Source organism: Rhipicephalus microplus, chromosome 3 (genome assembly GCF_043290135.1).
Source record: "Rhipicephalus microplus isolate Deutch F79 chromosome 3, USDA_Rmic, whole genome shotgun sequence".
NCBI lineage: Eukaryota > Metazoa > Arthropoda > Arachnida > Ixodida > Ixodidae > Rhipicephalus > Rhipicephalus microplus.
The window spans coordinates 38072803-38087253 of NC_134702.1; the positions used below are offsets into that span (position 1 = coordinate 38072803).

At 47.6% G+C, this 14451-nt stretch overlaps 1 protein-coding gene across 6 annotated transcripts in view; it reads left to right on the top strand.

The window, feature by feature from the left end:
• Positions 1-14451, top strand: part of E23 (ABC transporter G family member E23) — a 482421-nt gene that overhangs the window by 421967 nt on the left and 46003 nt on the right. For 5 of the 6 annotated variants that reach the window (XM_075889251.1, XM_037427941.2, XM_075889252.1 and 2 more), the window contains exon 2: positions 9706-9929. In XM_075889251.1, the coding sequence (XP_075745366.1) occupies positions 9706-9929 (224 nt within the window). Of the gene's footprint in view, positions 1-6861; positions 7210-9705; positions 9930-14451 lie in introns of those variants that run through there. The other variant, XM_075889249.1, reaches the window with a different exon arrangement.

Consider the following 14451-nt stretch of genomic DNA (forward strand, 5'->3'; position numbering starts at 1 on the left):
ACGCAACAAGCAGCAAGCTTTGCGAGCGTCTGCACTGCGGCGAACGATGGTGTTTCGTGGGCATCTGTGCGTGGAATCGATATATTTTAGCTTTCTTGAGCGTGGCACTGAAAGTGAACGATTTTCGGCGGCTGAAACTTCGGTAAAAGGCGACGGGGCCCCGCTCCTTCCAGTTCATGACGTCACACGTGCCATTGCAAAATGGCGGTTGGATTGATTGATTGATTGATTGATATGTGCGGTTTAACGCCCCAAAACCACTATATGATTATGAGAGACGCCGTAGTGGAGGGCTCCGGAAATTTCGACCACCTGGGGTTCTTTAACGGGCACCCAAATTTATTTATTTATTTATTTATTTCCAATACTGCTGCTCTCATCTGAGAGCGTAGCAGGAGGGCAATACAAAAAGTGCAATATATAAAACATAAAACATTTCAGGAACAATGAAATATCTAATAAATGTAAAAAAAAAAAAAGAGGTTACAATAAATATAAGGCAAGAACAAATAGCGTTTACCAAAATATATACAATGAATACATTTATCACACTATTGAGACAGGCCTGTAGTTATATCCTCTCTGTGTCGAGGATTAGTTGCTTGTGCCTTCAATTTTATTAACAAATTCCGAGAATGATTTGGTGTTTGTGATCGATGGATGTACTTGATTCCATTCCCTAATGGCAAGTGGAAAAAAAGAATGCTTGAAGGTTTCATTACTATATGAATATTCTGTTAGTATATTGGGATGCTGTTGGCGTGTAGGTCGGGTTTCGGAAAACGAAATGTACTTCGACACGTTTATCTTGAAACTGTTGTGAATTATCTGAAACAAGAATTTTAAGCGGGCTTCTTTCGCCCGCTTAAAATTAAATCTGAGCACACGGGCCTTAAATCTGAGCACACGGGCCTACAACATTTCCGCCTCCATCGGAAATGCAGCCGCTGCAGCCGGGATTCGAACCCGCGACTTGCGGGTCAGCAGCCGAGTACCTTAGCCACTAGACCACCGCGGCGGGGAAATGGCGGTTGGAGGCAATGGATGAGATTTACAGCCGGCGACTTCTCGGGCCTGGTTTCTCCCGGAAATATTCTTTTGTAGCCCACTTCTCGTATATTTACAGGCATAATAGAGGCCCTACTTCTAGTTTTCCCAGAAGACAACGAATTGTTGAGTGACCGTGTTGTGGCCTTAGGGATCCACAAATTGGAATATTTAACGTCATTAGCACATCTGCTGTATAATTACCCCCATTTGGGCTCCTTTCGTGTAATCTATATATGTTGCCCGAAGACGTAATGTGAGCAGTATTTTGTATCAATGGAGGAGGGTTTTACGCATGTAAAGATAGGCAGATGTAGATATCCACGTGCAGATAGCACACGACCAGATGTAGATACATATGCAGATAACGTAGACAAATGGGGATTCGTATGTTGATAAATATACGCATGTAGATAAAGGCCTCGAGTCACTGAACACAACGCTTTTGTCCCGCTTCAAGATATGTACACATATATACATACAATGCCAACGGTTTCGTGTTAGCGTTAAACGCAATCGATCAAGCTTGTCCGCTTCTGTCCTGTTCCTCTATTAAAACAGAAAGAAAAAAAAAAGACACTGTCGTGGGTGAATGACACGAAAGGGTTTCGAACGGCCTTCGGCTTTGCGGCAGCAACGCTCGAGAAAAAGCGAAGCAACGCCACGGCTTCTATTTCTGTTCCTCATACACAGTAGGCTTATACGGAGGAGCCCGGAAACAATGCAATCCGAAGCGTGGCTGCAACGTAAAGCCTGGCGGCGCCGATCATCGCTTCCTGCATGCGGGGAGACGCTGTGTAGTACAATAACCTGCTGCGGCGTCCGCACTGCGCTGTCGGTCGTTCACCCCGATCGAGTTCTTGCTTCTCATATACGGGCGTCAGGCACGAGTGTAGTATAGGGTACGGTGTCCTGTCCCTATCTGGCCACGGAGTGAGTGAAAGGCAAACACGTCTGCGAGAGCTCGAAATCGGATCCATTTGAGTCGTGGACGTGTCTGATTACGAAAGAACACCTTTGTTATAATAATTGTTGGGGTTCTTGTATCAATACCACGATATGATTACGAGACGGTTGCCGTTGTGGAGTGCTCCCCGCCCGGGGTGCTTTTGCCGTGCACTTAAATCTAAGCAAACGGGCCTTAAACATTGCGATTCGGGAATTTGTTCCACCATCTTCGGGAGCTGGGATTACAGGTTTTTCATATATGCGCGTGATTTTTCTTCAAAATAAAGGGAAGTGAAAATTTGCGATTTTACCTCGATGACAGTCGCTTTTATGTTATCCCTTACTTTCGCTTATTGTCGCGTAGTGTCGCTTAGTATCGCTTGCCAGAGTTCTTCGTTGTTCTGATAAAAGGACAATGTTAGTGGTTTCCGGCCCACCCTGCAGCCGAAAAATTAGGGTTACTCATTATTCATTTCACGTGGAAAGGGGGGGGGGGGATTGGAGTTTGCCGTAAATGTCCAATAAGTGGACTGTCTATTTAATCGGGCGCCAATTAACTTAAATGCTCGGATCGGATAACTCGTTCAAACAAAATGTGCAAATAAAACAGTTCATTTTGGGTGAAAAAAAAAGTTTCCGAGCGCGCTCGTTTCGATATACCGTCGTTGTTCCACATTTTTGGCGGGAGGTAAATAGTGTAGCGTAGCGACAAATGTATGACGTGGTTCGCCGCGATACGGTCCTCGAAACGACCGAGAAGTTATAGGCGACGACTTTTTCGTCTTTTCTAACGCCACGCGTATTTGCGTGCGCAATTGATTTGAAAACGGGCTCGAACAAAAAGAAAACAGAAAAGCAAAAAAAAAACTACATTTCCAATCGTAGAGTCCTGCGCTGACATCAGAGAGCAGCGCTCTCGTTAGACAGCTTATACTTTTTTCTTCATCTTACAAACGTTGCGTCAGTCGCTGAATAATTTAGCGCAAGAGTGCCTCTCTCATAGGAAGCCTGGGAAACTCTCTTTTAGTTTGTTTTTTGTTGTTTGAAACTTCTCGGACTGTCGCTTATCGAAAGGATTGTGTAGCAGGCTGAAACTTTCGTGCCTCCTTGTGTGATCGTTTATGCAGTTGCGTGCAGCAGTCTCCCATTTCCGGTGTTCGGTATATATCGCGTGATGGTCGGTCGTGCGCGACGTGCTGGATCCGAGAGACTATACGCTGACAATCAATGGTTGCGTGCAGCACGCGATGCTCGCGAGCACTCCACGAAGGGAAAAAAAAAGAAAACGAAGAAAAAAGAGGCCACATGAAAGCCGGTATCGTCTTACTTTCCTCCACCTGAGTGCATACTTGTATAACACCGCGCAGTTTATAGGTCTGTAAAGGGTGCCATGGAGATAAAGGGTTGTACTCGGAGTACGTCGACGTACGAACGTACTTTGACGTACTTCAGGTAGACCATTTGTGTCATTTCAACTCGCACTTCGACGTTCGTACTTCGACGTTCGTACTTCGACGTTTGTACTTCGACGCTTGTATACTCAAGCGTTGGGGAGTTTGCCACGTCGCCGCAGGTTCCCCAATGCGCTGCGCTTTGGGGCGGCTTTGGAGTTGCTGTGCTAGTTATCACGTGGTCGTGGAGTACGGAAGCGAGCTTTGGGCTGGGCGGAGCCTACGCGCTGCGACGTCGCCAGAAGTGCCTCAGTATGTCGACGGCACTTACCGCTGCTCGCAAACGTGGAATAGGTATAGGGAAGCCGAACACTTGGGCGTTGTGTTTAGACTATATTTGCTCGTACAGACAAAAAAAAAAAAGAGGGGGTGGGTGGGGTGGAGGCAAACGACAACTGAGCGGCAGAGAGGCATCCCCTACGTGCACCCCACTCATGCCGCCGCCCCACAGAAGATTTATTTTATAAGCAGTCCAGATACCGCAACCAGTGAATTTGTCGGCAAACCACAATGTGCAGTTTCCGCTCTATATAGTACCTTAGCTTTGTCCCAGTTAGTAACCGCTCGCTCGTGTTTTTGTTTTTTTTTTTTTTGCCTGCACAGACATGTTCCCGTTAACAGTGCGTACTCATTGCAAAGTTAAATGGTACACTCCGGTGGTTCCACAGGGGGCGTTCCCCTTTCCGTTTATTTATTATTTATTTATTTATTTATTTATTTATTCAGAATACCCCTAAGGGCCCTCTCACAGGAGGGTATTACATAGGGGGGGGGGGCTATAACACATACAGGTACATGAAATGATTAATAGAACCAGAAAACACGCAAACTAAACACCATACAGCTACTAAATACATTAGAATAAATATAAGGTGAATATTCTTACCGCATAATCTTAAATAATCAGAAGAAATAATGAGTCAAACAATAATAAAACTAAAAAAAATATTTTAAAATTGAACTACACAAAGAAGCTTCTGAGTCCGAGTCACGTGACGTTTGTCTTTTCAGTCAGTGGCATAACGCCGGGTTTTTTTCTTCTTTCTTTTCTTGACGTCGTCGTAGAGTCCGAAGGTGCGCAAGATTAGCAGCGGTCGAGGCGGACACCTAGTATCTCGTTCATTGACCCCGTCCGGCGGTGACGCGAAACAGTGCACGCCGACGGGATCGAACGCTTCTGAGCTCGCTCGCTTCTCTCAAGTGCCGTCGTTTTACCTCGATGGAGTTGACCCGAGGAAGCTGTAACCGTTATCGCCGCTCGCTAAGAGCGAAAGTTCCAGCGGCCAAGTCCTTTCTTCTTCTTGCTCTTCTCGCTTCATTTTTTTTTTCTGTTCGTTGTTGTCTTCGTAAGTAGGCTTTCGCGAAGGCGTTTATTTTTACTGCGCCCAGCTTCGGAACTAAACAGCGGACGCCATTGCTATATGTGTTGCCAAGGTGTGTCAGCGTTATTTCGTGGAACGAAAAAAAAGGTAGAATTGCCAGTCGCCGTTTGTAGTTATGTGCTTAATCTCAACAGGTCTGTGCGACCGCATGCATACTTGGTGTGCTCCCCCAAGTTCTGGCCTGATTTTCTCGATTTTCTTTTTTTCTGTTGCCTCTTTTCATCTTTTATCCGTCCCCCTCAGTGCTGGTATCAAAGTTGACGGGAGTCTGGTTAAACTCCCTGCATTTCCTTGCCTCTCTCTCTCTCTCTCTCTCTTTGCACGGCACGAATCCACGAGAATATCCACGCGGTTTTCTCAATGTGGAAAGATTCACAGTTGAAGGAAAGTTAGATTATGATCTGGGAATCGAACCCGGGACGAACGCAGTTTCGGGGCGATTGCTCTACCATTTGCGATGACCAGGATGCCGGGAACGCGATGGCGAATTAGTCCACGACTCGAAGATTATAGACGCAGAGTATTACAGTCATTCCTTTGGACAAATTTCAGGGAGGCCACCGCGAGGGCTCCGGCTGTTACGGTGGGCTACTGCTGACCAAAAAGACGCGTGCACGATGCCTGCCGCTGCAGCGGTTGCATTTAAAGGGAGCTGATAGTTGTTCTGAATCAGTAGTTGTTGTGATCGATTTGCTTCAATAAGGAGTTGATTGCAGTGGATAACTAGCGAACGATGCTTGAATGGTGTCGCGTTTGAAACGTTCTCGGTTAATGTGCCGTCTTTCACCTGACTTTATTCTTGCGATGCGGCTAAATGGTGTATGCATCTTGAAGGGAGAATACATACAAAAGGTGTTATTAGTTAACGAGGAGTGTGGTGTAGCTTCGGTTGGCTACTTTGCTCGGCGGTGAGCTTTCACAGCTGTAGACAGGGAGAGGCGTACACGAATATATGACCGCGTGCATTGGACACCGGAAGCAGGGCGTTGCTGTCGGTCTTCCTTAAACATCCGTAGATATTAAAACCCTGAGTGGCGTCAGTAGAGGCTTCAGCGTGGAGTGTCTTCAGCCAGAACTGTCTTAGAACTTTTGCCCCGTTGATGAAGTTCTGAATGTTATATGTATTACAGTATGACATCTTGGAATACTGTACTGTGTATGTAGCTACGTACTAGCACAGAATGAAACTCAATGCCGTGAGTGCGGGTGCTCGCGTGGCCTTTCTGGTGTACTTGTCAGGTATGCGCTAAAGTTACCATTCCAAGTCTTCGCCCAACCTACGCCTTGCGTAGCTGAGTCATCTAGGCACAACTCTCCGGGGTGCTTTTTCCCGGTCTTGGAATCTCTCCAGTCTCATTTGCTGCGTTTTTTTTTCTGGGGCACGCGTGAAATGCCGCCTGACGGTGTTACTCGGGAAATTCCTCGGGAACATTCAAACTTCACCTTAATTTAACCTCGGAGACCTAAACTCGAGCAAGTTTCATTCACAGAGTTACTGCGTTGCAAACGTGTGGGTACGCGTTTGCGCACAAGAACCGGCCCGGTACGCTCTTCCCAGCCCGGTAGCTAGCCGCGTAAAGGAATTTCTCGGAGGGTGAGGGCTGCCGGGGTTGCGTGCGCATGTATACGACACAAGAACTGCTGCGGTACTCCGCGTTTTACGTAGCGGAATGAAGGAGAGAGGAGGGTTTTCTTTTGTTCGAAGAGGTGGAAAGGGACAATCCATCGGGTAACACTGCATCACCGGTGTGAGGGAGGGAGGGAGGGAAGGAGGAGAGAAAGGGGAGGGCTACGCACCCCGAACCTAACGAAACGCAAGGTGGTCGCCCCGAAGCTACGCGAGAAACCTTCTGAAGGGAGGAGGAGGAGGAGGTTTGTCCCCTCTCGTCGTCCGTCATCTCGTGTGAGAGAAGGCTCACTACGAAGGGAGAGGACGAGTGGGTGAGGGACCGAGGAAGGAGAATGGCTGCCGGGCGCCGCCACCTCGGTGCGCAGATTGCTCGGTCATTGAGTCAGTAGTGCGCGCGCCGACGCGAACGCGAGCGGTGCTGGCGGAGAGGAGCGGGCCAACGCCTTGTAGGAAGGAGTCTGTGACGATCCAAGAGCCGGGGAGTCACGCGGGCTGCGCCCCTTTCTCGTGTGTTGTGTGAGCGCGCGTTGCGTTTGTATGCGCTGCAGTGTGAACGCTGGTGTTTCGATTGTGTAGAGCGTTCGCGTTGACTTTTTCGCCAAGCGTGCGCCGTCATGGGGCCCGCGTCGGCCGAGGCGACATCGGTTCAAGTGCCGGGATCTCCGCCGCGCGTGCTGTCCGGTTACGTGACTCTGCTTCTCGGCAAGGGAGACGTGTCGAGGACGTCCGACGTTGTGAGGCCTGAACGCGGGTCAGTCGTACTGCTCCTCCTTCTGTGTTACGGTTTTCCTTTCTTTTTTTTCGATTTGCACGTTGAAAGTATGTTAGATTTTCCGTTGCACTACTTCTTTTATTCTTTGATAAGTCGTCTGCTGACTCTGACGGACGTTTATGGCTATTACTGTTGAAACGCGCGTTACTCTTTCTCGTTTTTGTGTTGTTTTCGTTTATTTCAAATGTTCAGTAGAAACTGAGTTACATCTTGCGTCTCAGGACATCCTTTATTTTTTAGTAAGTCGTATGCTCTGCTTGGCGGGTATTTCTTGCTCACTATCAATGTTCGCTGAGTTCTTTTTTTTTTTGTAAAAATGCGCTGTTGTTTAGCGCGTGATATTCATCGCCGTTGAGGTTTCGGTAGTGTTGTATGTTGGGATTTTGTTTGAAAATGCTGCGGGTGAAGGCGGCCCCTATTCATTGACAAGACGAGAGTCGGAGTGCAATATTTAGTTGGAAATCGACGGAAATGAACTTTCAGGGCAGTGATAACTCATAATCTTTTTTTTACATAGGAGGAACATTGATTGCTCGATCGCGATTTGGTGCAGAGTTGTACGTGAAAGATGCACACGTTCGTTGTTTTGTCCTAACTTGAGCGCAAATACCGACCCCTCGTACGTGGCCTGTAACTTTGGCTTCTCTGTGAAGCTACCAAGCTGTGCGCTGAAGTGGCTTTGCCGTTTGGGTCGTCGTATTGTTTTTGGGACCTCGGCAGAGTAACGCAATACTTCAAAAATATGTATATGCATTATTTTTAGTGTCGCGACTTGTATCTGATGTTAGCCACTTTCTTACTGGCTTTGCAAAGAAATCGCATGTAAGCGTGAAGAACCGTGTGATCCTAATCTGCCTCATAGTATTCAGCGAAAATGTGACATGTGGCAGTTTTCATAATATCACGAAGTCGAAAAGTTTTTTTTTAATGTCCTGTTTTATTGTGATGTGTTTCCATCACACTGTTTACGAACTTTATTTTTTCTGAGTGGCATAGTTGGCTTCACCCCCCCCCCCCCCCCCCCATCATTTTATCATTGGGCAATGGGAAACGTCGCGAGTTGGTAACCAATAGAATCGTTCGCGCTGGACAAGTATCTCTGCATTGGCAGTCTTGGTTTTTTTTTTTTTTCTGTGCGGTTAGGTGGATAAAGCGCAGTAATAATGTTAATATGCCCATAAGCATTAGAGGTGACCACAGTTAACAGTAAATACCGAAACTATGAAAAAAAAACGAGGTAATTGTGGTGATTGACGTAGATTGACACTGAATTCTTATGAGAAACAATGCTACTTAGGATACCTCGAAGTTTACAGTGAAAGAGTTTGTGTCGAGTCGATTTCAATAGCCGAATAATGATGAGGTGAAAGAAATATAACTCAGTATTCGACCCCGAATCGTTTATTCGGTGCGCAAATCAAGATTGAGCTGTGTACGGCGATGTGCGTTTAGGTGACGTCCGAGAGATGGAACATGTCTTTCAAACACGCTGACACGTGCCACGAATGCCGTAAAGCTGTCGTCGCAGGTGACTGCGCCGTGTGCTGTATAGTTTATATTAGCGTGTCCAGTATACGCATACGGAAGCGCGAGAGCGGGACTGCAAAACGCCGTGCTTTCGGATCATTTTCGAGCATCGTTCCGATGGAGAAGGCGCAAAAATCAGGCAGTACGATGACACGATTTCCTGCATGGGCTTCCCGCACGATGCTTTCGGTGACGTTACGTTGCTTCAAGTTTAGTAACACCAGTGATCCGCACAGAAAGCATGCTTCGGTATGAGCGACGTTTGTGTTTTGTAGGAAGAAAACCGTTCGACTATAAAATGCATAGAAGTCGGGCCTATTCAAAATGCTCTGGAAGAAAGAGCAGGAAAGGCGCTTATGTGGACCAGAAGTGTTGCGCATACGCACCGCTTCCGGTTCTCATAATCTGGTCCACATAATTGTTTTAAATACATTTAAAATAATTACATATATCAGTGACTTGATTAATGGATCGAATGCTGCTGGACGAAAACTGTGGAGGTTGGAACACTATTCAGATCGCGGCTTCGTTCGAAGGCTCGCGCAGTTGGAAAGCGCTGTATTTGCGATGACTGCCCGTGATTCGCGCTACGCGGCAGATTATTGACGTCACTCTTCCGACTACGATTAACTATATAAATATTTATTCGTAGTCTGGTGTAGAAGTTTGCGTAAAATTGTATTTGAAGTTGTTATTTTGGCTGTATAACGATACGTTTTCTGTTCTGTTCTGTTTTAACTGTTTTGCTGTGGAGAGGTTGAGGTGCCTATTGCCTCGGCTACTCCATATCACAAAGTTCTGCAGCGAAAAATAAAATAATAATACAGAACGGTACCCAAAAATTAACAATACAGAAAAAAACACATAATAGGACACTGAAACCAGTTCAAATAGGTTTTATTTTGCACAAAGCGCTCATCATGTTCCGCCTTCTTTTGTATGACGCAGGTTGGAGAGCTCTTCGAGCGGCGGCTGCCGGCTGGCGCAGGGTTCGAGCAGCGGCGCGGCCTGCGGGGGCGGCCATGGTTCGTCCTCGGCGGCTGCAGCCGCGGTCCGGCCCGTTGAGCTCGCCTTCCGGGGCCTGAGCGTCTCCTGCGGCTCCAAGGCTCTGCTCCAGGACGTCTCCGGCCTGGTGCGACCCGGAGAGATGCTCGCCGTCATGGGACCCTCCGGTGAGTTGCTGGACCGCATACTTTACAGAAAGATTTTTCAGAGTGTAGGCGGTCTAATGGGCAACTTTCCTTGAACAAAAAAAATGGCGCCTGATTTCACCGCCGGTAATGTAAAGGAATGTGATGCTATTGCCAAGAGAGAGGGGAAAATGTTGGGAGGTTAACCAAGTTCTTCCGGTTTGCTACTCTGTTCGAGCAGAGCGGAAATTGGAGGAAAATAATAGAAGGGAAGAAGAAAAAAAAACGGGAAAATTAATACGCTCACATGTGTCGCAGCATCCATTGAATGCGCATAAACTAAAAGTTTCAAACTGCCGACTGTAAGAGTATACACATTTCGTCTTCGACTGTGTTAGATGAAGTAGACCGCTATTCATGATGTTAATGAGGGAGTGCAAGTACTTTCTTGCCGGGCACTACGAGCCGATGGGGTTTTCATTCCGCTGAGGAGCGCTAATCAATGAGCCCAACCCTGCGATGACACGCAGGTCTTTGCCGCGGAGATCGTCAGTGGAATTTCGCGCCGCGCGAAATTCCACTGATGATCTCCGCCGGGTCAAAGACCCGCGGGGTCATAAAAGAGTGCGCGATCGTAGTAAGGACAGCCATGCGACGTCCGCCGCCTCTTTCATTGTCCGTGCGTCAATTCGACTCTCCTAATATGACGCGTAGGCTTGCTGGTCGTGGTAGCAGTGGTGATATCTGTCGCGTAAAGAAAAGCCCGGTGGTCCGCTGGGCGTGAAATCGTACAGTGACGGTCCACACTGGGCAGCAGTCGAGGTGGTGAAGCTGGCAAGAAAACGACGCCGCGCCCCACTGACATCCCGTTATGAATTTCGTTTACGGACAGCGCAGTTAGCGCAACGAGTGTGATACGATTGGTGGAAAATACCATTCAGTACAGCACGGTTGCCGCAACAGGTGCCTATACCGTGTTAGACGGTTTACATTGTTGCGTCGTGTTCTCATACGAAGCGTGACTGCGACAACATGACGGTGCAAGTATACTGTGTCTGAAGATCGCGTCAGTTAAAAAACAGGAAAGTGCATGGTTAAGCTGACCGGTTTAGTGTATAAGTAGACATAACAAAGGCAAAGTAAAGCAATTGTTACTACAATGTTATAGAATTGCTTGTAAGAAAGAAGAAAAAAACGTACATGGTTCTTGTCGGGCGTTTTCGTCTTGCTTTGCGCGTCATTTGATATGATGGGATTTTGATATTTATGAACTGTAGTTACGTGATTCTCAAAACACGCTGATGACGTACTTTGCCGTTTGTTATCGCCTAACGAGCGCCTTTTTTTTTTTTATTGCGACATGGACGGTCACGAAAAGTGACCTGGACCAACCATGCTTTATAGTTCTTTTTCTTTCTTTTTTTCATCTAATCTACGTCTCCGTAAGATTGTCGTCGTTAAACTGACAACGATATCACCATTTCTATTTCTAAACTCTGCAAAAATCCTTGTCGGAGCAGTTTTTTTTTTTTCGATCGTCAATTCCCCTTTATTGCAGTACAAAATCCCTTAACGAAACTTCAACGCCGTGTTACGTTATCTAGTGTCCGTGTTTCGATTCGCGCGAGCGGCGGAGAAGAGCAGAAGCTTCCCCCCAGTCTCGCCTTGAATTCTGTCGCGATTCAGATTGGAAAGTCTCGTAACTTGTATTTTTTTTTCTTTTCCGCCCAAGAGAAACAGCGTAATTTTTCTTCATTGTTATCTTACCTCCTCTAACTTCGATATTGCTCACCCGGGAGACACATGCAGCGTTTTGCGCAGCGGAATGCCGTTCCGGAGAAAATTGGATTTCTGTACAGCCAATCTGTCGCGCTTTCGCCGTGCGCTGCTCCGTAAATGTGGATGGAGGCTTATCCTTGAAATCCCCGTGGTACGTTTTGTCGGATCGACCGATGTTTGCTGGTTACCGGCGTGGACCCGTTTTGTACGTGTTAAGCAATGCTGTTGTAGGATTGCCCTTTAAACCCGCCTCCCCTCCACTGTCTTCCATCTGACCTTTGAGTGAAAGAAGGCCAGGCAGCAGTGTAGTCTAAAAACCTCGTCAAGTTGCGACCTTGCTCCGTGGTCACGACGCAGAGTGTGCAATGGTCAGATGTGGATTGTTCCTTGCTTTCTTTTTGTGCAGGAATTGTTCTCAGATATGTATATTTTTTCCAAAGCTGGCGCGTAATTTGACATCTCCTCTTCACAGTGAGCAACAGAACGATTCTTTCTTTAGGTGTTCTGATTCGAACTCTGGTAGTGTCTGGTAACCTTGCAGCAGTCCTTTTGAAAACCGCACTGTTGCTGATCGGGTGCGGAAGTTTGTTTAACACGGGATATAAGAGATTTAGTTAACATCAGTTTGTCATTTTTATTTAATTGAAGCGTTATTTACACAATTTTGTTGCTGTTAGCTTTAACTCTTGTTTATGACTAAACAAAAATATACTAGAACGCAAGGTGTACCTTACGACAATGGCATGTAGCGCATTATAGACATAAGATCATCGAGATACTGGAGAAGTCGGAGGAATAAATGAAAGGTGGTCTTGATGACTGCTCGGTATTTGCAAGTTCGCCCGGATTACGTACGTTCTGCTACTACTGCGGCTACGATTCATCGTATAATTCAATTAACTGCGCTTTTTTTTTCTTGACAATTCAAGAAGGGGTGAGGACTAAATGTTTGTGTGCCTGACAAAAGTCCAAGCCCCTACATACGCTTGCACTTCAGTCAACGATGAAGATCCTTCGTCAGAGCATATTGCTCATATGGTTTGAGCAGACGTATAGCCAAGGCAAAATATCCATTTAGACTGCATACGTCTACCCGCGTGTCGCGGGTTCAAATCCCGGCTGCGGCGGCTGCATTTCCGATGGAGGCGGAAATGGTGTAGGCCCGTGTGCTCAGATTTGGGTGCACGTTAAAGAACCCCAGGTGGTCGAAATTTCCGGAGCCCTCCACTACGGCGTCTCTCATAATCATATGGTGGTTTTGGGACGTTAAACCCCACATATCAATCAATCAATCAGACTGCATACGTCTATGCACAATGACTTTCCCTCATTTTGGTCTCTTTCCATAAACATATTCAGAAAATGCTTCGTTGATGTTTAATCAACTTATAATACCATAAGAGCGCAATGACTGCAGCCTCACAAACACAGGTGCAAACTTCAGAAACATGGACAGTTAGTTTTATTTTAAATTTCGTCGACAGCCTTCGACTCAGCTCTCAGTCACGGTCACTTCAAGGTTGAGACGTAGTAAAATATTTTCCAAGTGCTCACGTACGCGAAATACGGAAAGGTCAAAACCGCCCTCTCCCTTTCTTTCTCCCACAAACGCACGCACGCATGCGCGTGTGCTCGGCACACAACCGGGTTTTCCGTTGATGCACGTGGTGGGGGTGGGTCCACAAGTAGCGGAATGGGCAGCCGAAAAACCCCGTTGCCACCCTTTTTTCCTTTGACCACCGCTTCTTGGCGACAATTCTACTACTATACGCCTACTACCGCGTTACTACGAGGTCGCTGGGTCAGGAGGTTCGTTTCGAACTGTGAAAGGGCGGAAGCCGTGTACGGCGGTCAGGGGATTCGACGAAAAGAAAGTGCAAACAGCATCTTGAAATGAAAAAGTGAAAGCGGCGACGAAGGTCTTTCGCTGCGGAGGAGAAAGCTGGAAAGCAAGCTCTTGGGACCATAGAAACAAAAAAAAAAAAAAGCGGGTTCCCCCGCTATGCGACCGCTCATCTGTGTCCTTCTCCAAGAAGATGGGGGAGGGGGAACTGTCTCATAATGCTTCTGCGGCGTGCGCTCTTCTCGACCAACGAGGGGGCCGCAGGTGCGCGCACGCGCTCACAATCGTATCTGCCGCGAACGGCGCAATGTTCTCGTTCCGTACTGACGACAGGCCGGCTTCGCGGGTGACGTGGTGCGTGCCCCCTTGTATTCTCTCTCTCTCTCTCTCTCTCTCTCTCCTTGTGGCTTCGGTCGCCAGTGCTTGCTCGCTAGCTGGTGCGTCCGTGCATAATAGCCGACCTACTCTTCCTCCTTGAAGCAGCGTGAGTGCGGCATGCGCGCTGTCCAGACGCGCCCTTTCTTGGGCAGAGCTTGCGCGCCGCGGGAGATGGCGTCGACGGAGGAGGCGATCGCTTCTCCTGCGCGCCGCGTGTTCTGCGGGAAAGAAGCCTTTTCTTAGGATGCCGCCGCTGGCTTCCCGCGGTCTGGGTCGAGATGGACGGGCCCCGGTGATTTAGGGTTGGATCCTGGGGCAGTGTTGGGGGGGGGGGGGTGAAAGCCTAAGGGAAGTAGAGGACAGAGTGCTAGCAGGAAAGAAAAAAAAGTGTGGTGACGAATCATCGGGACAACTACGGTGTTCTCCGTGACGCGCAAACACACGTGCAAGCCTCTTGTTGTGTGTAGAGCCAATGATGAAATCCAGAATACCATAGTACGAGTGCCAGAAGCAACCAAACGTTTTGCCGTGAGTGCCTGTTTGACTGATATTGACCCCCCACCC